Here is a 27,495-nt window from a genome sequence, read left to right on the forward strand (position 1 = left end):
ATAAACAGACTATAATCATTCTTATTGTTTCCCTGGGGTCATAGATCGTTGTCAGGTGGAAATAAATGAATGAATAAATAAATAAATACCGTAAATAAATAGATAAATAAACAGACTCTAATCCCTCTCTTTCCCCTGCAGATCTTTCCCGCAGTCAGATGGGCTTCCGATCAGTGTTCCTCATGAGCCTCACGCCCATCATTCTGGAGGAGGAGGAGGGCATTCTCTACGAGGACCACCTTCCCACTCCTCCTTCAGACGATTCACCGAGTTCGAGCCGTTTTAGGACCTCAAGCACGGGTACAGTATTCATGAAAAATATTACAGTATTCATATTACATTATTACGGTACTCATGAACAATATTACAGTATTCATGAACGATATTAAACCTTTTCAATCCGAATACTTTCTTCAATTTTCTTCTTGCTATATCAGGACGATTTTAACCTTCTTGAGATTTTATTTATTTTTTTTTCTTTGGGGGGGGGGCTTAAGCACAGGCAGAGTTACATTTGTCTTAACCTTTATGTCCCTTTACCTTTTTCTATTTTATTCTTCTCTCTTTCAGGACGATTTTTTCTTGGGATTTTTCTTACAGGAGCGATTAATTAGTTTAGCAGAGTTACATTTGCCTTAACCCTTTCAATCCCTTTACCTTTTTCGATTTTAGTCTAGCTCTTTCAGGACGATTTTTTTCTTGGAATTTTTCTTACGGGAGCGATTAATTAGTTTTCATTAGTACCGGGTGTTTCGTAAGGTAATATCGTCAGGAGGTAGCAAGAATACACCAGACCAATACGTCATCATAATGAAGGGGTTAAGCTAAAATGTTTATATACTGTTCGCTCATTTATTTTATGTTCACTACTAAGCACCTCACAAACAAACAAGAGTATGTATTAGTGAAAATTAGGGCAAAAAATTCTTAACGATAATAATTAACCCCAGGAGCCTTTTTTTGTGGTTAATTCCAATAATAATGAACTTCTGTGGACATTTATCAAAATTATTGGTTAATTCTGATTTTTGTTAATTGCTGTGGGGACTTGTTCGTTGTCAAACCTACTTGAGGCCGATAACAACTGTTCTCATTAATTTATCGTACACAGTACTTAATTCACATTCAGTTAATTATCATGGATACTTATTTATTGTAAAAACTGGCTGACCCTGATGATAATAAATTGCTGTTGCGTTTTGTTCACCGCAAAAACTGGCTAAGAACCTGTATGATTACTCCACAGGGGACCAATATGGCGAGATGCAGTTCCCAAGCGTCGACTACAACGTGGAGAACGAGGACAAACTCAAGGTTCAGTATGTCGAGAAGAACAATAACAACATCACCAAATTAGCCTCTGGCAAATACCACTACAACGGCGGGAAAGTCGACCCATACCGAACATCCGCCTCCATTCGGGAACAAATTATGAACCTGAGGAATATGGAACACCTACTGGAGGCCAGGAATGTGGACAAATATATCACCCCTGAAGTCAGCCCATCTTCAAAGAAACAGAGAGAGGCCGAGGCGAAAGAAAACGAGGAAACCAAACCATCCGGGGAACCGCAGGGTGGCGACTTGGATCCGACAAAGTTTGATGCAGAGTCCATTAACGCCTCCCTTCCCGGTACCGACATTTATACGAGTGTCATACGGAAGCCTGTGTCATACCCTGGCCTAATTATGCTCGCAGGTGACCCATACAGGGACGACACGATTGACAGCGGCTCAGAATCAATTACCTGTAACGAAAAGGCGGTACGTGGGAAGAAAGTCCCAGACCTTCCAGTTGTGGTGGTGACTTGTAATGGTGAATCGAAAAGCCACATATTAACACCCAGGATAGAGCTGACTACCAACCTATAAAACGGCTGTAAAAGGTCAGAGGCTCCAGATGTGCAGAAATCAGGTGTGCTCTGAAGGTATGCACAGCCGACATCAGAAGTCCTTTCACCTTTCCTATTTTTCTCGAGACGGAGTTTGAAAATCGGTATCATGAATCCACAGCAACCAACACTGATAACACTGATCTATCATGAAATAAAAGGTAATATTATCAGCTGGTGCTGATTTATCACACCAATTTTCCAAGACCATGCCGAGAAAAAATGAGATGGCGACAGGGTTTTTTATGCTGACTGTACAGGGTGATTCATTACAGCAAGGCCAAAGAGTAAATCCCCCAGAAGTAAGCCAATTACTGATGAATGGATTTACATGAAACTCCTGACTTACGTAATTCAGTCTGTCACCTCATTCACAAATAGGATTTTTTTTTTTTTTTTTTTTTTTAAGTGGTCTCCTTTGCCATCTTGATATAACTGTACTAGGTGCTCTATATTAAGATAACGCAGTCACGAGAGAAATTACAACTCTAAGAAGAAATATGGTTATTCAAGTCTCTATACTTTTTATTGTGAGGTCATCAAATGCAAAAGGTCAAAAACAAACCTCACCCCCTTGATGACCCAAAAGCAAACATTCTCTGAGAAATAATGCAGCCAAAACAAAGGATATATTGCAAGGGACACTCAGTAATAAGGGGTACTAGATACCATTATGTTCACGTGTAAGGGAAGATCACCTACAACAACCGATTAAGTTATAGACGAACTGACAAGCAAAAATTTCTTAGTCCGGTATTTAATTTGCACCAGTTCTTTAATAATAGATACAAAGGCGTTTCTCTGAGGCCTAGCTGTAATTATCATCATCATCATCATCATCATCACCATCGTCATCATCATCATCATCATCATCGTTAGTTACCTTTTTTTTTTTTTTTTAAACACTGGTTGCTTTGGGTCTCTCTCAGGTGAATAAAATGGTCAAAATGTAACACCTAAAGAGTACGGGAGGACTCAAAAATTCTGTCACCTTGCCTGTGTCTCTCTCCATGGACTTCTAAAATCAATGTGGTGAATCCGTAGCAACTGACACTGATGAATTTACTTGGTGCCAGATTAGCGTCATATGTGTCGTTTGCTGAAGATCCATCCCAGTGATTTTTCAGTGCGTGCGTGCGTGCGTGCTTGCGTGCATGCGTGCATGCGTGCATGCTTGCGTGCGTGCGTGCGTGCGTGCGTGTGTGTGTGTGTGTGTGTGTGTGTGTGTGAGAGAGAGAGAGAGAGAGAGAGAGAGAGAGAGGGAGAGAGAGAGACGGGGGGCAGGCGACAGAACTTTAGATCCCGAGTGCAGAGTCAAAGAGCATTATCTTCCCCGTTCCGTCTGAAGAAATTTTGCAACTTGCGAAATACAGTGAAAAACCCCATCTCTTATCAGTGTGTGTTTCAGATGGTTCGATTTTTCCCCTATGTGTTCGTCAAATTCAGGGAACATACTTGTGTCTGTACCTTCCTGACGAGAGAAGTATTGATATTATTTCCGGCTCTGTTTTTCAAGACTCTACGTGAATAAAGTGTTCGATCACCTTAGAAAACGGACTTAAGGGTGCAAACACACGTCATCACTTACACTATGACGTCACATTCAGGTATGGCAGATTTAAGAAGGGAATCTGGAGGTGGGATTCTCAGGCACACTTACGATCTTTTCCCCATCGTAGCTATGTTTCTACGAGAAGATCTGGACAAAAAGGAAGATTTTTATACGACTCTCCTTGATCTTCCTGGAGAAAATAGTTATAGCCTGCTGTAATTTTCGTGTCATGGCTAAAGATTTAATTATTAAGTTAGAACTGGACAAAAAGGAAGATTCTAAAGCCTCCCTGTGCCACCTGCATTTTAAAACCTTAGTTAGACAGGGAATTATTCGTAAGTGTGTTTGTGTTTCCCGGTCCTGTATTATATATGTAGCATTTATATTCTGTATTATAAACTGTAGTATGTAAGCTGTGAACTGTACATGTCCGTGTTTACGTAGATGCTAATATTTGATGTAAATACGAAGTACTTAATCAAATACTTAACAAATATTTCTAAGAGTTACATTTATTTATCACCAATGCAAGAAGATGAAGGACTTTATAATTCGAGGAGAATCGTTTTTGTGTGTAATTATAAAACCAGTACGGATTGCCAAGACTCGAGGAGTATCTACAATATTTTTTTTTTCAATTATTTCTAGCAAATATATTAACATCACCTATCACCACAGCATTTATACTCCCTCACTTCATTATCACACCCTTTTTGTATGAAGTTCGTATAGCTACAGAATTATTATTATTATTATTATTTTATCAAGAGCTTAACTCATTGCTGGAACCGTATAACTTTCACTCATTTAATACGCCTTGGTAAGGCTTCTTTTTCTTGTAGCTGCAAAAACTTAGATACTATCATGTATTAAATGGTGAAAGGATTAATATGTATCCTAGTGTCACGAAGGAAAAACTTTTATTTTGGGTCTTTAAGGATAATTTTTTTTTTCTGCAACGAATTTTCATTCTGGTTCTAAAGGAACTAATTTAATTTTGGCTTCTGAAGGATACAGTTTTTTTTTTCAATGGACATGGCTTAATATTTTGGTGTTAAAGGAAACGAATTTTAATTTTGGCTTTTAAAGGATGCATTTTTTTTCTAATAAAGGACACGGATTTTTATTTTGGTTGCTATTTCAATACATGTAACTAAATTCAGTCAGTCTAGTTCTCTTTCATTACCATTCCTCCCTAACTTGCTCACCTAAGCCCTAATTCACCCACCTCACCACAATAACTGACTCGCATGTTTTTCACTTCTAACTTATCCTAAGTCATCTAACTCCTAACTCAGCGCAGCCTACAAACTTACGCTGACCTTAATCCACTAAAGTTACCCAAATTTATCCTACCTCATTCTAACCTACCCAAAGTTACTCTACTTCACCTTTCTCTCTCTCTCTCTCTCTCTCTCTCTCTCTCTCTCTCTCTCTCTCTCAAATTTATCCCACCTCATTCTAATCCAAAGTTTCTCTCTCTCTCTCTCTCTCTCTCTCTCTCTCTCTCTCTCTCTCTCTCTCTCTCTCTCTCTCTCTCTCTCTCTCTCTCTCTCTCTCTCTCTCTCTCTCTCTCTCTCTCTCTCTCTCTCTCTCTCTCTCTCTCCTAAACCTAGTCACTCAAGATCGTAATTCCAGGAAACCAAAGATGTAATAGTTAGATGAAAAATAACTAAATAAATTATAACAATAACTCCCAGCTGTAAATACATGTAAATAAACATAACCTAGAATACATGGCGATTTTATTTTATTTTTTTTTTTTCATACTTTTGTGTTTTTGTAAATTGTAAAAAAATCATTAATAAATTTATGTGAAGATCTGGGATTTTTTTTCCTGCAAGACGTTTACTATGTGTAGCCTACGTGTTTAAATCTATTTAGGTATACTGATGTATACAGATATAAACAGATACACAGTTATTGAAGGGCAAAAAGGTAGCCCGCCACGCAGTGAAGTAGAGAGAGAGAGACAGAGACAGACAGACAGACAGACAGACAGACAGACAGACAGAGATTCAGTGATATATATATATATATATATATATATATATATATATATATATATATATATATATATATATATATATATATATATATATATATATATATATATATATATATATATATATATATATATATATATATATATATTTGACAGACATATATATCGGTTCAAATCTTAACCTTTACGGACATACACTCAAAGAACACCTTATGGGTTATGAGGAGACCATTTTCGTCAATAGAGTCATCAGTGTCTGTAATCCCTGTTTATCTAGTTTTTTTTTTTTTTTTTAGCCACACAGTCACCTGAAATTTCTTTGGTAAGTCCCCGTACTCTCTATGAATGTATTTCTCAGTGCATTGTCGCGTATATTGAGTGTGTGTGTGTGTGTGTGTGTGTGTGTGTGTGTGTGTGTGTGTGCGCGCGCGCTATTAACCTAAAAGAACTGTATGATTAAATGATTATCCCTGAATCTCTGCGCTTGGAGTTATGTGCGTGTGAATTGAAAGAATTTTGTGTGGGGGGCGGGGAGGGGGCAACAAGTGTGTGAGACATGTAAGAGCGGCACAGGTGTGAGCACAGCGTTGATTACAGGTGTGGTGCCGGGCAGGTCTATCCAACTACCATCAAACCTACCTAAATATTATCAAAAAGTTATTACATTTACGTTCATTTCTTTTTTTTTTTTTTGACAATTTCTGTTTTTATCATCTTCACCATTAGCATAACTTCAACATCATCATCATCATCATTATAATCACCATAATCATCATCACCATCACTAATCATTATCGTTATCTTTATCGTCATCGGTATCATCATTGCTATCATCATGTTATCATCTTTTTTTAAATCATCACCATCATCATCATTAACCATTGTCACAATCATATCGTCATTATCATCATCGGTATCATCATTGCTGTCACCATCATCATTATCTTTTTTAAAATCATCATCATCACCATATCATCATCATCATCATCATCATCATAATTATTCTTTAACACTGTCGTCATACCCGTTATTACTCTTTATATAATTATCGTTATCATCACTGCCACTAATGTCCTCATTCTCTTTTTTTCCATCATCATCTGCGCTGGAATGTCATTATTCTTGCTACCTCCAGACGATTTTAGCCTGGCTTCAATAAAAACCCCTTTAGTACGAGAAGCGTTTTTCAACTAAATAAAATCCCCTGGAGCAGCAAGAGTAAACCTAAATAAAATTAATAAATAAATAAATAGAAACCAAATCGAAGCCATGCATATATAGTACATATAAAATTACCTTGACCCACTAACGGTCGGGGCAACTCTAGTACCGGATGTGTTAGTGTATTCCAACTAAGGCCAGACTATTTTATGTTGAATGAGCCAGTCACAGGGGCCTCACTTCATCATCATCATCATCATCATCATCATCATCATCCCCCAACTCATGTTACTGCTAAACTTAACAAGCTTCATCATCATCATCATCATCATCATCATTTCTCCTCATCGTCTTAATTTTCCTTTTTCTTCCTTCTCTCCTCCCCCGCCACTGTCCACAACACCACATAAACAAACATTAAGTTCATTCATTGGTCAGCTGACGTCATCAACCAACTCTTCTCAACCCTGTGTAAGAATGACTGGCTTCCCTTTTAGTTCCGTAATTTTTTTTCACCTACCTCGTTTCTACGGTGCTTTCGAAATTCTCTTACCGTTAATGGAAATTCTTAAAAAATAGAAATAAACAATAATGGTGGTGGCGATGATGATGATGGGATATTCTTTAAAAATATCACGATACGGGAACAACAAAACAGTGACGACGATGATGACTGATGATAACGATGATGATGATGATGATGATGATGATGATGATGATGGTGCATGAATTTTAAACAATCTCACCTTCTTTTGCTGTATAAGTGCTCTGTATACCTTTTACAGCAATAAATATTTCAATCCAAATGGCCACAACCATCATCATCATCATCATCACGACTTTCGTCACTTTAGTTCCTGTTACCCGCTGAGCCAATGTAAACACGCTATATATCTCCCCCCCCCCATTCCCGAAGAAAGAGAGAGAGAGAGAGAGAGAGAGAATAGGCCACGAAAATAAATCAAGGTTAAGACAAGGATAGCAAGAAGACCCATGATGACAGTAAGAGGACGCAAAAAAAGATCGCATTCTATATGGCCTTGGAGAATCCCTAGCACCCTTTCCATGGCGACTTATTTTCTTTATACACCTCGGTATCAATATTCTCGTGTGTCATGAATGCAAACCACGTCTATTAAAACGATATAAACAACATGCAAGAGGTCTTTAAAGCCTTTTCCTTAGCGATTTAGTCTGCATATCACTGCGATGATTCGGTTTTATTTTTATCTCTATCTCGAAGTCTCTCAAGCTGAACAAGGTCGTGTGGATATAGGAAAAAAAAATCATAATACAGAATAGGGCATCGTGTTGAAAAGTTTCTACAGACACACCTGGAATTATAGATTTATTTATTTACTTATTTATTTTACTATGCAAGCAACGCCGTATCCAAAGTTCCGACCTTTAGGGATGGCGATTTCCCCTCGATTCTTTTTTTTTTTCTTTTCCTTTTTTCTTTTCCTTCTTTTTTTTCTTTTTTCTGTCCCAAAATAAATGAGCTATGTTTAAGCTGCATATTTGAAAGATAAAGTGACGTGTCAAGAGATAAATGTGTGTGTGTGTGTGTGTGTGTGTGTGTGTGTGTGTATTTGTTTTGTGTGTGTAATGTATGTTGTGTGTACGTAGGTATACATGCAGGTATGTATGTTTGCGTGCTTGCGTGCGGGTGTATGTATGTATATATTTATAGTGTGTGTGTGTGTGTGTGTGTGTGTGTGTGTGTGTGTGTGTGTGTGTGTGTGTGTGTGTGTGTGTGTGTGTGCTCGTTCAAATCTAGCCACATGCAAGAGAAGCAGAATAACGCTTTAAAAATGAACCTTGCCACTGATGACTCTAAGGACGAAATTTGCTTGACGAATACCATTAAAATAACTAATTCGTCCAGAAAAGAGTTTTAAAAGACAAGGATATTACGGAGTCAGCATATTTATCTACGTCGCAAGGTGGAAGGTATATGAGAGCAGGACGTGCTTAGTTTTTCCTACCACAAAAATGTATACACTTCACCAGCTCATTGTCACCGTCGTCATCATCATTAACTTTTGTCATCATCATCATCATCATCATTATCATCATCATCATCACTATCGTTATCACAATTTATCATCAACATCGTTACCATCATCATCATCATCACCACCACCACCACCACCACCACCACGGTTAAATTTATCATCATCATCATCATCATCATCATCATCATCTTATCTGATTAGAGACAATATAGGCAGCTATGCACTTAACCGGGTGTACATGTGTAAGTGTGTGCGTTCTGGTGTAGGCTACTGTGCATCGGTACGCTTAATGGGGAGTACATTTTTGGGTTTGAGGTGTACATGTGTGCGTTTACCAGGCCGTACATGGATGGGTTTTGGTTTACATGTGTGCGTTTACAAGGTGTATATGCCTGCGTTTAGGTGTACATGTGTGCGTTCACTCGGGTGTGTATGAATGCGTTTAGATGTACATGTGTGCGTTTACCAAGGTGTACATGCGTGCGTTTAGGTGTACACGTGTGCACCTCCGAGGGGTGTACACTGAGCAATTAACTCTTTCTGTATGATGACACCTTAAGAGTATGGCGAAACTGGAAGGATTTGTCTAACAGAATACAGCAGTAAAGAATAATATGCAAAATAAATCACTTAGGAAACGGTGTTAGGGGGCTTCCATAACCGACAAGTATGTGGATCATTGTATTTAACCTGTATGAGTGGTCCAGTTCCCTCAGGTGAAAAATAAAGCGACTATAACCCCTTACATATGGAGACGTGTGTGCTGCCTGGCTCCACTGTTAATATTTCAATTCTCACGCCAAGGTGTTTTAACATTAATGGCGACCGGAGTGGATGTTTGGCCAACGTTATGTACGTGTTTGTGAGGGTTTGTGTAGATCTGTGGTGTGTATGTGTGTGTAAATGTAAGTGTGTTGGGGTGGGCGTGTGCGTAGGTATTGTGTATGTGTATACATATGTGATAATTAAGGTGAATATGGTGGTACTCGTATGTGTGAACCTTTGTGGTGGTGTACATATGTATGTGTGTGTATAGTGATGTGTATGTATCTATGTACGTGTCGGTGAATGCATTATGTGTTCTGATATGGTACTGTATAGTTATGTAAGTAGGTTAAATGTCAATGTGGAGGTAAGTACGTATGAGTGTGCGCGCTTCAAATGTGCACATGTGGGAGTGCCTGCGTGTGTACAGTTGAGAAGGGGGAGAGCACAGGTGAGGGCGTATTCATTAGTGGCTCTCTAACCACAGGGCAGCTCACACACACACTCGTGTAACACCACCTTCTCTCTCCATCCTTAACACCAGGGTAAGACAAAACACAACCTAACCTAAACATAAGCAGATCTAACCTAACCTAACCAATGTGAAACCTAACCTAAACCAACATAGCCCAATCTAACCTAACCTAACCAGTATGAAACCTAACCTAGCCTACCAAACCTAAACCAACATAGCCCCATCTAACCTAACCTAACCAGTATGAAACCTAACCTAGCCTACCAAACCTAAACCAACATAGCCCCATCTAACCTAACCTAACCAGTATGAAACCTAACCTAGCCTACCAAACCTAAACCAACATAGCCCAATCTAACCTAACCTAACCAGTATGAAACCTAACCTAGCCTACCAAACCTAAACCAACATAGCCCAATCTAACCTAACCTAACCAGTATGAAACCTAACCTAGCCTACCAAACCTAAACCAACATAGCCCCATCTAACCTAACCTAACCAGTATGAAACCTAACCTAGCCTACCAAACCTAAACCAACATAGCCCCATCTAACCTAACCTAACCAGTATGAAACTTAACCTAGCCTACCTAACCTAAACCAACATAGCCCCATCTAACCTAACCTAACCAGTATGAAACTTAACCTAGCCTACCTAACCTTGTCGTACTAAAATCTAAAATAATCCAATACCTATGATCACATTCTCCATCAACTATCACCATGGAAAGAAAAAAACAATCTAACCAAACCTATCCCAATCTAACCCAGCCAAAATGATGCCTAACCCACCCACCCTGCCACAGCCTATCCTTCTCATCAAAATCTACCTTAAACCAATACCTCTCGTCTCCTATCCTATCACCTTCTCCACCCACTACGACAACGGTAAGAATACTCAAGAAGGGAAAAGTGCCACAATACATATAAAAACATCTCAAGGTGTCAAAAATGAAAACGAAGGAAAAACGGAGGAGTCATTTGAGTAACTTAATGAAAAAGTAGAAGGAAAGACAGTGAAGGTATGTCATAACAGAAAAGAGAACTGTCAGCGGTTATCCACGAGAAACAGTGACTACAGAATATAAAGGACTAACGTATAGGAATATTAACTGTCGATGAATAAGACAGCACAAAATACAAGCAGGAAAGAATAAACCAAGAAGAAAAATGTGAGGCAACAAAGTTTAAAAAAAAAATCAATACAGAATAAAAACACGTCAAAAAAAAAAAATAATAATAATAATAACAAAAAGACGAGCTCAGAATATTGAACAAGTGTCAATATACAAAAAAAAAAGAAAAAGACGTGTCAGACTAGAAACTGTCCACGAAAACCTACGCCAGAATGGAAAGTGATTAAATATAGAAGTCAAAAAAAAAAAAAAAAAAGTAGTGTCAGAAAACACCAAAATAAAGGTTGTCACAGAACAGAATACTGCCAAGAAAAGTGTTGGAATATACAATTGCCCCCCCCCCCCAAAAAAAAAAAGAGGAAAAACTGGTGTCGAATCAGAATAATCCAAGAAAAGGTATTAACACAAAATTCTATAAGACTACAATAATCCATGATAAGGTTGATCGTAGATGAGACACTGCAAAAATGTTCCAGAAGAGGGGCATCACACGAAGAAAGAAGAGGGGCGTCACATAAGGAAAATAATAATCATAAAATAAAAAGGAGGCTTAAAAGTGGGAATCAAAAAGTTTTTAGTAAATAGAAGTTGCCTGACCACAAAATGCCAAAATGTGTCACAAGAGAAAATAAATAAATAAGAAATGCACCAACAAAATACCTCCAAAAAAGTGTAAAATTATATAAGCCATGAAACTGGGATGCCAGCACAGTAAGAGGGACGTTGAATGGGAAAGAATCATTTTCAGAAGAGACAAGGGGTTTTAAAATTAGAAAAAAAAAAAAATTGTCAGTAAAACAGTATAGAAATAAGGGTGTCAGAAGAGAAACTAAATGGAAATCAGAAGAAAAAAAATGGTGTCAAAATTTATTATAAGAAATCATCATCGTCAACATGATGATAATTATTAATTATTATCATTATTATTATTGTTATTATTATTATTATTATTATTATTATTATTATTATGACGACGACGACGACGACGACGACGACGACGACGATGATGACTATCTATCTATCTATCTATTGCCAGACGCCTCAATCCCGTTTGGGGTGGCCACAAACAAATCGACTCCAAGTCGCCCTGTCCCCCGCCATTTCACTGCCCTGCTCCCAACTCACACCCCCCTCTCTCATATACCTCTCCACCCCATCTCTCCATCTCATCCTCGGCCTCCCCCTCCCTCTTTTCCCCTCCACCTCACTCACATACACTCTCTTCGTCAGTCTTTCACCCTCCATCCTCTCCACATGGCCAAACCACCTCAGTGTGTTCCTCATAACGCTTCCTATCACATCCACATCAACACCACAACGCTCCTTTATATCCTCATTCGTCAGCCTGTCTCTCCATGTGACTCCACAGGCTCCTCTTAAATAACTCATTTCCACGGCTCTCACTCTTGACTTGTGTCCTTCCAACAACGTCCAAGCTTCACTTCCGTACGTTAGAGTTGGTATCACAATACTGTCATGTAGTAACTTTTTCACTTCCATGCTCACTTCCCTGTTTCTTATCACTGCTTTCAAAGAACCAGCAACCTTTCTTCCCTGCTGTACCCTTTCAAGCACTTCACCCTCCAAACCTCCATCCTTACTCGTCACACTACCCAAGTACCTAAACATACTCACATTTTCCAATTCCTCACCATCCAACCTCGCTGTACATTCACTGACTTCACCTCTCTCAAAGACCATCACTTTACTCTTCCCTACATTCACCTTTAGATTCCGTTTCTTACACACTCTCTCAAACTCATCCACCAAGCCTTGCAGCTCCCCTTCGTCTTCACTCAACAACACGGTATCATCTGCAAACAACAGTACAGGGAGTTTCCAAACACTATCCTCTCTCACCAGGGCCACTCCAACATCCACTACCCTACCTTGTACCTCTTTTATTACCCCATCCATGTACAGATTGAACAGCCATGGAGACATGACACATCCCTGTTTCAACCCAACCTTCAAAGAGAAAAATTCACTTAGTTCGCCATCCACACGCACTGCAGCCTTAATTATTATTATTATTATTATTATTACTACTAATAATATTATTAGTATTACTATTGTTATTATCATTATTAGTATTAGTATTAGTATTAGTATTAGTATTAATGTTATTATTAATTATTAGTTTTATTATTATTACTACTACTTCTACTACTAATACTGCTACCACTACTACTACTACTGCTACTATCATCATCCTCATCATCATCATCATCATCATCATGTTCGTATTTTTAGTTAGCTCTTTTTCCGGGCCACCACTTACGGGAATAAGGCGTCTGGAAATAGATAGATAGATAGACAGATAGATAGACAGATAGACAGACAGATAAATAGATAGATAGATAGATAGACAGACAGATAGACAAATCATCATCACCACCACTATTGCTATCCTCAACATCAACCATCCTTACCAACAACATCAATAATCATTACGGTAATTTGAAGCATCTAAAAAACCACCCTCATACCCCTTTCCCCCCCCAGAGAGATGTGGGTGTGGGCGGCAGTGCTGGTGGTGTGGGCAGGGGGTGTGGGGGTGGGGACGGAACCCCTCCCCGTCCACTCACTCACCCGCTAGGACCTGGCACGCCCGCACAGGATTGTGGGTGGAGATCCGGTCAAAAAAGGTGACTAAGAGTTTTGGATTTGCACGATCGTCTGTGTGTGTGTGTGTGTGTGTGTTCGTTACAGTCTCAGAGGAGGCAATGCTCTCCCGACGCCAATAAAACTGTTGATTTCTTCCTGCATCCTGATCCAGATTCATCTCAAAATCTAATCAACTCTTACATTAACTAGTGTCCATATACTGTACAGTATTCATCACTTCTAAGTGAAATCCGATTTTATTTTTTTATTTTTTTTAGATATTTTGCCCTTAGACAGACAGACAAACACACGGATGAATACATAACCACCTCCAATTTCGTTGGTGGAAGTAAAAAAGGAATGAAGCGAAATTAATAATTTAATCAGCTTTCCTTTTCTACTCTTTGAGTAGTGACATCGCTTACCATGATGCAGAAGGGAGCAGTGTAAACAAAGCAGATTTTTTTTACTAGAAAGCAGTGTAAAAGAATTTTCACCATCACTATCATTATAGTTATTATTAATTTATTATTCCTTATTACTGGGGTGTGTAGGATTAAAAAATCGGGAAAAAAAGGAGAGTAAAGTAAAAAGCGAAGTTCTGATTCTTAATACAAAATAATCTAGCAATTTACAAGTTATAAAAATCGAAAATACTTGTGTCCAACAATTTCTAAGCAGTCAAGATCAAAATTATCAAAATCGCTCGTTAACCCCTTACATCTGGCAACGTAAATTTTTGGTTTATTCTTACCACATCCAGCCTATTATTATTATTATTATTATTATTATTATTATTATTATTATTATTATTATTCTGAGTCAACCTTTATGAAGGTTTTATTTAAGTCCTCAAGTTCAAAAAGTCTCTACAAACCTGAATAAAAGACAACAGGAATAAAATACAGAATTCGTTGTTGAACTGATGTGGCTAAAGGCTTATGGCGCGTAAAATGAACCCACATTTGACTCCAGTAAACAAACATGGCCGCCGCAGCGTGACGTCATGAGGCAGGTGTTGCTAGCGGATCTTTCAGCTGGGGTGACATCTCTTTTAGTGGTGATGGCGTCATTTTTTGTTTAATAACCAAGCTAAACTCACAACTCAGTACAGCCATCTCCATAAATCAAGACTTATCTACGATCAGCGAATGGAGACAAAACAACCTTGTCTCATTTAATGCTAGTAAAGCTAAATATAAACAATTTACTAACAGACTGGTATTACCAGATTCATATATTACCTTCAGTGCTACAAATATTCCCATCTCCAAAAGTATTGAAATTCTCGGCGTCTCACTAACAATGCCTGTTACAGATATTTTATGAACAGAGAACACCAGTAATCTGGTGTATGGATTAGTTTTCTTATTCATTTGCTTTTCCTTCCCCTGTTCTGATACTTAAAAAAATAAAATAAATAAATAAACACATACACACAGATCCACGCCTGTTCGCGCACACATATATACCCAAAGGCGCGAGCGCGTAAGCGTCTCACACACACACACACACACACACACACACACACACACACACACACACACACACACACACACACACACACAAAACACCCATTATGTGATTTCTTCCGCCTCAGCGCCCCCCCCCCACACCTGTACATAGCCTAAACACACACACTTGTGACTTGTTACATATATTAATAACCTCTCACTTTTCTGAATAAGTAGGCATATCTCATCCAGAATGTGAATAGTCTCTCTCTCTCTCTCTCTCTCTCTCTCTCTCTCTCTCTCACACACACACACACACACACACACACACACACACTTGTGACATTATTAATGATTATAAATAGAGAGAGAAAACACATAGGCCACAGATTTACATGACTGTACATAAATACATAAACAACCACATATGCTACATAATATACATCCTCGTAAATATACTGTACATGAACATACAATCATATAAACATACATTACTACATACATACATACATACACATACCCTACAACCAGCTGCAATGATGAGTGTTCAGCCAACCTATAACACGACTCATAAAACACACAGAGCGATAAGGCTGCCGTAAATAAAGCCAGGTTGAGCACGTATTATCGATGGCTGCGCACGTACGGTCAAAAATGTATCTGCGCATTCCACGTGAGAGAGAGAGAGAGAGAGAGAGAGAGAGAGAGAGAGAGAGAGAGAGAGAGAGAGAGAGAGACACTACAATCTATGAATACTACAAAATGCTCGCTGGTCCTACCCTACACTATAGCCAGTTTGTCTTTATCTGACGGAACTGGGCCACTTCCAATACTTGAATACTAAATCGTGGTTGCTAGAAACTCGATGGGCCTTAATTATGAGGTAGGAACGAGGCTCTTTAATCACAAGTCAATATAAGCCCTCCAATACACCTGGCCATCACCTGAGCTGAATAGGGTTAGAAGTCTTTGTCAGGTTGGAATGAATGCGCTATAGGAGTTCTGTTTTTCTATATACCGGCGAATCACATATTTTTTCCTTTATAAGAACTGTTCACTATATGCCAGTTTACGTGGAAGAAGACTAATCTACTAATTTCTAAAAAACATCAAGAGCTGCACTGATTATTCCCATTTTAGGACGTCATTCGACCACTCCCATGCTATACTTTTCTGATCGTCTGTACAAAGGCGAAAGAAAGAAGGGTAAAGTGCTCGTGCTTGACTAAAAAAAAAAAAAAAAAGATAAAAATAAATAAAATGCAAAAATAAAACTTCCACCTCAGTAATTACGCATACAAAGAGTCTAGGCATCTCTAACTAAAATTACGTTGACCCCAGCTAACATTTGTTCGAATTTCTTGACATGGGACGACTTTTGCATTTTACAACCCATATAGACGTACATATGATCCAGGACCATGGAGAGGCGGATAAATGAATAACTAGACAAACTGACAAAGATAAAAATAAAATAAATCTAATACGCTTAGCTGTTTCTACGTAAATAAGATACAAAACAAGGTAAAGAAAAATTACACTCGATCCTAATTCCGTAAATATTTCTCCTTTCATATAATCTGCTGTTTTCTACGGCTGACTGATCAATTTCACTCCACGTCAGATCCCGTGGCTAATATGAAGTGTGGTGATGTGAGGTGTGTGTAAGGTGAAGCAGTATGAAGTGTAGCTGTGTAAGGTGTGGTGGTGTGAGGTTAGCTAGTGTGACGTGAGGTGAGTGAGGTGTGACTAAGGTGTGACTGTGAGATATAGCTGTGTAGGGTGTGTTAGTGTGAGATATTGCTGTGCAAGGTGGGGTAGTGTAATGTTTACCAGTGTGCGATGTGGTAGGTGATGGTCAGGTGTGGTAGTGTGATTCCGTGAGGTGTAGCAGTGTTGAGGTGTGGTGTGCAGAGGGCATGAGGTGTGGCAGTGTGAAAAGTAAGATGGCCAGCATTTTTCAAACTCTTCTTAAGACCTATCATTTTTTTTTTTTTATTTCTCCTACTGGTCAGCTACCATGGCAAGTGTCCCTGCAAATAAACGGTCGTCACTTCTGCGGTGGCACCCTCATCAGCCCCACCATCGTTGCAACAGCTGCTCACTGTACCAAGCTAGAGTAAGTAATGGACATACTCACAGGCATTTACACCCAAACGCAACTATATGCGCGCGCGCGCGCACACACACACACACACACACACACACACACACACACACACACACACACACACACACACACACACAAAGGCGTTATTTATATACTGGCTCTGATTACCAAATCTAACTTAAATCCAGTCCCAATGATTTCTCTGTCCTCTACATAAAACTCACTACCACTGAGAGTGAAATTGGCCACACAATCACTCACACATCAGTCAAGCTCACGGAATCCAGCCCCATTCAAAACCTGAGTCCTCCCTAACCAAAATTAATCTACCATATACCTCAACTAAGCCAACCCAGCCGATTTTAAGCCCTACCAACCCCACCTTAACCTGGCCTACACCAATCCAACCCAACCCCACCCAACCTACATAAACCCTTCACTACGCTGACGTATTATCCTTTCTAATAAGCTAACCATTGGACAATTTTATCACAATTAGGTTGAACTTGCATCTAAGAACAGGTTAATAAAAGTTACATATATTCTCTCCTAATACAAAAATTTTCCGTAAAGTGGTATATATATAAAAAAAATGGACTGGCTATGACAAAAAAGTCCTCGAATTGAAGGGGTTAACCTAAGCAAATCTTCCCTAACTCAGGCTAACCTAACTTAACCTAGATCGTTCCTACATCTGACCTAATTTGACCTAGATCGCTCACCCATCTGACCTAACTTAACCTAGATCGTGCCACCATCTGACCTAACTTAACCTAGATCGTTCCTCCATCTGACCTAATTTGACCTAGATCGTTCCTCCATCCGACTTAACTTAACCTAGATCTTTCCTCCATCTGACCTAATTTGACCTAGATCGCTCCTCCATCTGACCTAACTTAACCTAGATCGTTCCTCCATCTGACCTAACTTGACCTAGACCGTTCCTCCATCTGACCCAACTCGACCTAGATCGTTCCTCCATCTGACCTAATTTAACCTAGATCGTTCCTCCATCTGACCTAACTTGACCTAGATCGTTCCTCCGTCAGCCTCAATTCGGTGCGTATCGTGACGGGAGCGTGGGACCTGAAGCAGCAGTGCAGGACATACCGGATTGCCAAAGCGGTGGTGAATGACTACGACACCAGCACCTTCGTCAGGGACATTGCCTTGTTGCAGATGGGAGATATGGTGGGGGACGCGCAGGCCAGAGGTGAGAGGAAATTACACGCACACGCACACACACACACGCACACACACACAGTCACATATCCATCCATACATACATAAATACAGACATGCTGTACATGCGAATACATGCATACATAATAGTGAGAGAGAGAGAGAGAGAGAGAGAGAGAGAGAGAGAGAGAAACTGTCCATTATTATTACCGTATTTCAAGTCCAATAAAGTCAGATCTGCTCCTGTTCATTAAGGTCCAGTATAACCTAACAACCATACCAAAACAAGCAAACAAAACCTAATATAACAACCAAACATAACGTAGCAAACCAAACCAAACAAAACCTTACCTAACCAAACTTTACGCAGGCTAATCTAATCTACCCGAAATTACGCTATCCAATCCACCCTAACATTACGAAACCTACCCAAACCAAGCCATACCCAACCCAATGTAATCTAACTTAACAACCATACCAAACCTACCCTAACCTAACGTAACCTCACCAAGCCTTACCTATAACAACCCACCCTAACCAAGCCTTACCTATGCCAACCCAGCCTAACCAAGCCTTACCTATCCCAACCCTACCTATCCCAACCCTACCTAACCCACTCCCTCCTCAGACCTGCCCAGCGGTGTACCTGTATCCCTGGAGACCCGTGCTGAGCGAGGTGCCGGCGAGAAGTGTACCATATCGAGGTGGGGGAGGGTGAAGCAGGGGTCAGCACTACCACACATACTAAGGGCTGCTGATGTGAGTGTTTTAGGTCATATGTGCACATGAGAGAAGGTGGGTATGAGGGTTGGGATGATGATGATGATGATGATGATGATAGTTTGGATGAATGAGTAGGAGATGATGATGATAGTCTGTATGAAAGAGTGGGAGGGAAAATGGGAATGATGACTGGGATGACGACGATGATAGTTTGCATGAAGGGTAGGGCTGAAAGGGAGAAGGTGAGAATTAGGGCTAGGATGGTGATGATTCGCATGAAGGACGGAGGGAATAAGGGTTGGGATAATGATGATGACGATGATGATGATGATGATGATGATGCCACCGCTAGGGTACTGTGTGTCCATCGCATTTTCTGAAATGGGGAACTAAGTCCATAGCTAGTATTCACGTCGGTAATGGGGGTTCCCTGTACTGCATGGTAATCCTTCTTACTTTTTCCTGCCGGCTTCGGATGGAGGGATTGGTAGGTGAGGCAGGGGAGCTTTCCTTCTTTTCTACCCGAGTTTTTGACTCATACACTATTTACTTAAGTTACAGCCGACCCTAAAACAAACAGCCTCGAAAGGGCCTACATGTTGCTGTTTGCCCTCCTTTGTACCTATTAAGTATCACTCTTTCTGCAGTGGCGCGTCAAAAATCAAGCGAATATTATTTATGTAATCAATATCGATACTACAAAGGCAAATCTCACACAACAGCAGTATGGCGTAGTAAGCAAAATAAATTGCTACGCAAGAGGTGCTACAAAGCGTCATTATCGGCAAATATAGGCCTGCGAGTCACAAAGGAGATAAAATATGCTTATCTGTAAATCCAATAATGCGGTAGCGATGATAAAGAGGTTATGCAGTAGCCTATGTTTGCATAATGGGTGCTCTCTCTCTCTCTCTCTCTCTCTCTCTCTCTCTCTAACCATGCACTCTATCCCCCCTCCACAGGTTGTACTACGGAGTGACGCGGAGTGCACGCTGATGTTCAAGTATCACTCTTATACCATCTACCCCTCCAACCTATGTGCTGGAGGGGAATCGAGGGACGCCTGTCAGGTAAGATAAGGTGTAGTTAGTTAAGAAGGTATCGTTAGTTAAGGTATGGTCAATTATGAAGGTATCGTTAGTTAAGAAGGTATCGTTTGTTAAGAAGGTGTAGTTAGTTGCACGAATCAAATATCACACCCAAAGGAATGCAAAATATGGACGGAAGGACCCAATGCTGGCAGAGAATTATGGGTGAATTTTAGTGGCTGAACAATCAAATATATAACTCTCCTCCCACTTTCGTCAGAAGAAATTTACAACTCACGAACTATAATGAAAACCCTGTCACCGCTAGTACGTTTTTTCAGATGGTTCGATTTTTCCAGTATGTATTCGTCAAACTCTGGGAATATACGTGTGTCTCTTCTGTGCACAAATCACCAGCAGCTAGATAATATTTACTGATGTCACTCTGAAGCGTCTATTAATCAAGCGAATTAGGAGAGACGAAAGAGAAGTGAAAGAACTTTTGCAACAGACTCAGCAACTGTGGTTAATATAGCACGCTTAACTTTGCGAAGATCCCTAACCTCTTACAGGTCAATTGATGGTCGTGTATAGTTTACCTGTACGGAGGATATAACTAGTAATCAAGGAGACTCTTTCCTTCCTGAAATTCAAAAAAACAGAAGTTAGCTTTCAAGTTGTGGGAGTGGCCCAATTCCATCAAATAAAACCAAACTGAACCATAATTTTATGTTAATTCTCTCTCTCTCTCTCTCTCTCTCTCTCTCTCTCTCTCTCTAGCATCTAGCGATCATAATCTCATAAGATTTTCCATGAACCTCTCACATAATGAGTGCACAAGTAAAACTAAAATGCCGGACTATAAAAACGCAGATTTTAACGGCCTAAAGGACGCCCTGAGCACTCTAGCTGAGCACATAGAAAGAATTAATGATGCAAACGAAATTTGGGCAGAATTTAAGCACGTATTCATGACCGCTCAAAACAAGTACGTGCCAATGAAATCCAGACAAAACAAGGGTAGAAACAAACCAGCGTGGTTTAATGCCGATCTTAACGAGCAGTTAAAGAAAGAAACCGTCTCCACACCTTGCTTAAAAGTCACACCAGTGAATTACTCACAGGGCAATATACCAGTAGTAGAAGAAAAGTTAAAAAACTCATTAGAACAGCTAAACGACAATTTGAAATTGATATAGCAAAAACAAGTTCTACGGATCCTAAGCTTTTTTATGGATACATTAACGGCAATAAGAGACTCAAGGCGGGCATTGGTCCACTTATCAGCGACGAGGGTGCTCTTATCTCGGACTATCAGGAAATTGCCTCACTTTAAATAAGTTTTTCAGTTCAGTTTTCACAGTAGACGCTAATGACACCATCGAAGAGCATCAAATTGCAACCCAAAACGCACTAAGTGATATGCATATTAGCAGTAATGATGTGAGAGATAAACTTAATAAAATGAACGGTAATAAGACTCCCGGCCCAGACAATTTCTACCCTAAAATACTGAAAAATGTGATGGATGTAATATGCAGCCCTCTAACATCTATCTTTAACAAGTCCCTACAACAAGGAAAGGTTCCAGCAGACTGGAGACTGGCTAATGTGACCCCTATATATAAAAAGGGCAGTAGAGATCAACCAGGTAATTATAGACCAATTAGCCTAACCTCTGTCTTGGGAAAGATCCTCGAATCATTAATTAGAGATAGGATAGTTGAGTTCCTAGAAACTAATAACGTAATTAGGAACAGCCAGCATGGCTTTAGAAAGCGGAGATCATGCGTGACAAATTTAATTGAGTTTTACGATACACTTTTTAAAATGAATGATTGTACCAGGTCACTTGATATAATCTACTTAGACTTCCAGAAAGCCTTTGACAAAGTGCCGCATGATAAACTAATGACAAAAGTAAGATCACTCGGAACTGACGGAAATATTCATAGGTGGATACGTTGCGGTTAAGTGAGAGAAAGCAACGAGTCGTTATAAATGGAGTAGAGTCAGACTGGGCTCCAGTGACCAGTGGTGTTCCTCAGGGATCAGTGTTGGGACCAGTCCTATTTATTATGTATATTAACGATATCGATGTTGGCCTAAACAACTTCATTTCTAAATTTGCAGACGACACAAAAATCGGCAACACTATATTAACTGAAGAAGACAGAATTAGCCTTCAAAATGACCTTGATAAAATTATCAGCTGGTCAGAAATATGGCAAATGCCCTTCAATGTAAGCAAATGTCAGGTACTGCAATGTGGGAAGAAAAACAAAAGGTATGATTACGAAATGAAGGGCCAAATCATTAGCAAGTCCTCACTAGTTAAGGATCTAGGCGTACTAATTTCAGACTATCTGAAATGTTCGAATCAATGTATCTCTGCCGCCAATAAAGCCAACAGGACCCTAGGCTTCATCAAAAGACATTTTACATATAAAAGCAAAGATATTGTAATCCCCCTATACAAAAGCATAGTCAGGCCACACTTAGAGTTTGCAGTGCAGTTTTGGGCGCCTCACCTAATTAAAGATATAGAAATACTGGAAGCGGTCCAGCGTAGGGCTACCAAGTTAATCCCGTCCCTGAGAAATAAACCATATCTCGAGAGACTCAAGGAATTAAACCTATTCTCTCTTAGAAAACGGAGACTCAGGGGACAACTGATTGAATGTTTTAAGATGCTAAAAGGCTTCAGTAATACTGATTCAAACAAGCTATTCACAGTAATTGCCGAGACTGTAACTCGAGGAAATGGTATGAAGTTGCAAGCAAGGAGGGCTAATCTTGATACAACCAAAAACTTCTTCACTTACTCTGTTGTAAGCGAATGGAATAAACTCCCTGGGAATGTGATTGAAAGTGGTACCATAAATATGTTTAAAAAGAGACTGGACATGTATCTCGACGCAATTGGTATCGTTTAGTTAGGATGGAGCAATTATTGCATATTCGCGTCTGCATTCATGTGTCTGTTAGACACAGACAATATTGTAGAATATAAATAATAGATAAACATTCTATTCATCCTTTAATAAAAAAAAATAAAAAAAATTGCATGCATAGAGTAAGTATGTGGCTGTATGCCCAAATTTTCCTTTTCCATATTATTCTACTTTCTGCCGATCCTATAAAATTCCTTCAGGTTTTTCATTCCTGCAAGGTATTACTTCCTCTCTTGTTTCCTGTACGGCAAATGCCGGAGGGTCTGGAGGGTGGGGGAGAGAGCCTTCTGCTGTGCTATCCTTTTCTCCTGCTCCTATGCACTATATTAGGATTAAGGCCGGACCACCTCGTAGGGACCGTAAGGTCTGTGTATCTATGTAACTCTATGTAACTCTCTCTCAGGGGGACTCCGGCGGCCCTCTAGTATGCTGCAAGAACTCTACCTCTGAGGTGGGTTCGTGTCGACTAGCGGGCATCACCTCCTGGGGCATTGGCTGCGCTACACCTGGCCTGCCCGGGGTGTATACGGAGGTGGCACATTACGTGGACTGGATTAAGAAGGCGGCGAGGAAGGAGTTTGGGGAGGAGGACGCGAGATCATTGACGTTTTATGATGAGGAGGAATAAAAAGAATAAAAAAAAAAATGGGGAGGAGGAGCAAAAAGGATTATAATAAAGCAGAGAAGTAAAAAATAAAAAAATAAAAGGAGATAATAAGGGATGAATATTAATGAACAAGGGAGCACATATTTGGTGAAACAGGGCTTGAGGTTATTGAATTCTACGCGGAGGAAAAGGTGAAAAATAATATGACAAAGTGTGGAGCAACAACTCGGTTAAATTGCTACATCCGCAGAGAAGCAAAACGATAACATCAAGAACAACAACAACAACAACAATAATAATAATAATAATAATAATAATAAAAATAATAATAATAATAATAAGTAATAATAATAATAATAATAATAACAACAACAACAACAACAACAATCTATAGGTGCTTTATTCGCTTTTTTAGTTAGTTCTTTTTACGGGGTGGGGCACTAACCCACCGCCAACCCTTTTAGTCGCCTCGTACGACAAGCAGGGATACTGGGGGAGTATTCTTGAAACCCCCCTACCCCCAGGGGGTATCAAAAGGAACTAGAGACAATAATAATAATAATAATAATAATAATAATAATAATAACAATAATAATAATAATAATAATAATAATAATAACAATAATAATAATAATAATAATAGTGACAAATGAGCAAGGGGAAAGGGGATGGAGCTACGGAGATGTCACATTACATTACACATCACACACACACACACACACACACACACACACACACACACACAGCCATGCACGACAATACACCCACAACACTAACACGCGCGCGGGTGTGAAGACATAGGTAGCCAAGAGAAGGCATAATTTTTACATTTCAACTCGCTCAATCCTCTGACTAAAAAAAAAAAAAAAAAAAAAAAAAAAAAGATAATCGTCAGGAGTCAACCAATCCCCAAGTTTACCATCGCAGTGAAAACGCTAATGAGATTTTTGTTGATCCTTTTAACACTAAGTGCTCCTATGACACACTATCAGCTGAATACAATCGTCTGGCGTTAGCTGAAATAAACTACTAGAGTTGTCCCGACCATGTGAGGACTAACTTTTTTATTATTTTTTATCTACTTATTCATTTTCTGCTGCACTGTACCTAACACCTGATAATTTTAGTCATCTGATGGAAGACCACTGCAACCCTTCCAAAAAAAAAAAAAAGCAAAAAAAAATCCCCATCACTACCACGACGCTTGTCATATATTCTTGCCACCCATGAACGATTTTGCTCAACTTAGAAACACTGCTTTGTACGGCAGAGTTAAGCCTGCATCTAATCCAGGGAATTTTTTACTGCTCTCTCGTTCGAAAAGTTTATGTTAAAGTTTACTTAAATCATCCGATAATACCATGAAAGTAAAAAATATACTCTGGTACTCTGTCTGAAGGGGTTAACAGTGAGGTATGGCTAATAAAGAAATAAACATTATTTATCTCCTTTATTGCCATGTTTCTTTTCCCTACCCATTATGAGATAAAACTCTGAGTCCTTATTCACAGTAAGACTTACGGTCAATGGTAGGTGTTGTCTTCAGGTGAATCTGCCCTGAGTGACAACCCAAATGGTGTCTCGGCAACTATTACGCTGGGTGGTAACCATATAACCAACATACGTATGTCTGATGTGCTAACTGTAGTTCATTCACCTTAACCCGTCACGTCCCGAGGTATTCCGCACCTCCGACATCCCCCAGTCCCGAGGTATTTTCGATTTTTTTTTTTTTGGCTAAAACCTTCGCTTTTGGTGAGAAACATCGAAAATTCATAGAGAAATCGCTCACCTGAGGTTTAAAGTGACCAATCCAGGTAGGAGTTCCTCCTTACCTGAGTGGGTTTTCTAACATGCTGGCACCAAAGAAAACGAGTTCTATGGGAGGGTAACTATTTTATCCACTCATAAACGGTATTTATTTATTTACTTGGTACGAATGTATATGTAGTATGACAGTATATTGGTTTTCAAGCAGTAATAAAGGCATTATAAGCATTGTTTCACTCACTAACTAATCACCATACCTGACCTATTTTTGCCACACTACCTGATCATTATTTCTGGCTGTTTCTTCTTCTAATGCTATGTAAACATTGTCCTCCACATTGTCATCGATTGGGGAATCACTCTGGCCCTGAATAACTTTACTAGCCAGGTCACTGGTAACAGGTCCTTTGCCAAGACAATGGCGTGAGGGGGGGAGGGGGGAGGTTATGCAGTGTAAGGCATTGTCCCTGCTTGGTATCTTGTACAGGAATAGAGGAAGGTGTCCCGTGTATACATACGAAAAATCACGTGCGAAAATTGAAAATTGTGCAAATTAGGTACCTTGCAATTGCACGACGTACTGGTACGTCGCCGGGACTGGCAAATGCAAATCGTGGTGACGTACCCATACGTCGTCGGGACGGGGCGGGTTAACCTGGCCCTGATTTTCCCCCTTTTGCAACTTAATTCAAGTATCACAGTGGCAGAGAAACATTGCTAAGGCTCTACTTCCTTTCCAAAGCACTTCTTCGTGACCAGCACCGTATTTTAATGTTAATGTATAGTTACGGTTCAGCATTCAAAGTGGACAGAGGTCAGTTTTAGGTCAAGATAATGTAAAAGGAGTATAGTTGGTGAAGGAACCCCAACCTGATGTGTCCCATAAACGCTTACATTGAAGGGATGGATGAGGTTTAATTTTCACATAATGCCACTCAGGGAAAAGTAACTGGTCACCCTTGCTTTAAATTTCGTAACCCTGTTAACAAATGGCTGGATTAGAAAATAATAACTTTTGTACATAAAGTTTTAAAACCGATGTAATATTATGTAAGTGAAAAAAAAAAAATCAAGGTGTAATAGACAAGAGTATTAAGATATTAAGAATGCGGCCCTAAATCTTTTTAATGAAGTTTCCAAAAAATAAGAAAAAATTACCTTGCCACAAAATAAATAAAATGAACTAGTAGGGAAGAAGTGTTTGGGAGCTTCTTAATCTACGCAAAAATAAGACATAGATAAGCAACGTCTCATCTTATCAACACCAAGAAAAAATTAAATCGGGCTCTCCAAGGCTGATACCAATGAAGGAAAGAATATGGGGTACTGTGATCACGAAGTATTTACGTAGAGGAAAATATACTCTTCCTATCCATTGCCTCTCCTTCACTATATCTCTACCCCTGAACATTCTTCCCTGTTGTTCATGGCTAAAAATATCACCACCATTCCCCACTCCGTCCACCCCTTTCTTGCATTTTTTTTTTCCCTAAACGCCTCCCACTCTCCCCAGCCCCCTTCTCTCTCTCTCTCTCTCCACATACAATTTTATCCCAATCCCATCTGTTCCATTTACTTTCCCTCCCTTCTCATTCACTCTATCCACCCAAACTACACCTAGGGATGGCCCGAGGAGTATGTGATGGGGGGAGGGGGGAAGGACAATTTTCACCAACTTGATCCGTTTGGCGTTACGGTTTGACCAACTAAACAGATATAAACAAACCAAATTTATGACCCCACCCCTCCTCCTTGCCACCGTTCCGTGGGTAAAGGGGGTCCAGGTCCAGTCACCTTGATTAATTACCATATGGTACTTGATTTTGGCTTAGATTATTCCCCTGACAGGAAGGAAACTAGAGTATTTTGTATTTTGTCCTCTCTCTCTCTCTCTCTCTATAAAGTAAGGTATGTAAAAAAAAATATTTTGTCCTCTTGGAGACCTCTCTTTTTATGTAAAAAAATAGTCTCCACTCTCCATTTTTGACCAACTCAGTAATTTTTTGACCAACTCAGAACCCCCCTCCCCCCCGTCGGGCCATCCCTGTCTACACCAT

General features: G+C 39.6%; 1 protein-coding gene across 1 annotated transcript; it reads left to right on the forward strand.

Moving 5' to 3' along the window:
• The first annotated feature begins 1,900 nt into the window (after positions 1-1,900).
• On the forward strand, positions 1,901-23,692 carry LOC145391460 (trypsin-1-like). The gene is made up of 7 exons (XM_080266073.1): positions 1,901-1,915; positions 13,603-13,654; positions 17,078-17,183; positions 18,224-18,387; positions 18,985-19,115; positions 20,042-20,149; positions 23,465-23,692. Exons 1-7 carry the CDS (start codon positions 1,901-1,903, stop codon positions 23,687-23,689), a joined length of 801 nt encoding a protein of 266 aa, XP_080122199.1. The 3' UTR covers positions 23,690-23,692.
• The last annotated feature ends 3,803 nt before the right edge of the window (positions 23,693-27,495 follow it).

This window comes from Coenobita brevimanus, chromosome 18 (genome assembly GCF_032717465.1).
Source record: "Coenobita brevimanus isolate Jiangsu-jjx chromosome 18, ASM3271746v2, whole genome shotgun sequence".
In the NCBI taxonomy this organism is placed as follows: Eukaryota; Metazoa; Arthropoda; class Malacostraca; order Decapoda; family Coenobitidae; genus Coenobita; species Coenobita brevimanus.

Bases quoted from the DNA above. Each gene is read 5' to 3' on its own strand.
- LOC145391460 (XM_080266073.1), top strand. The intron at 17,184-18,223 runs GTAAGTAATGGA...TTCCTCCGTCAG, and splicing joins GCTCACTGTACCAAGCTAGA to CCTCAATTCGGTGCGTATCG. The intron at 20,150-23,464 runs GTAAGATAAGGT...ACTCTCTCTCAG, and splicing joins AATCGAGGGACGCCTGTCAG to GGGGACTCCGGCGGCCCTCT.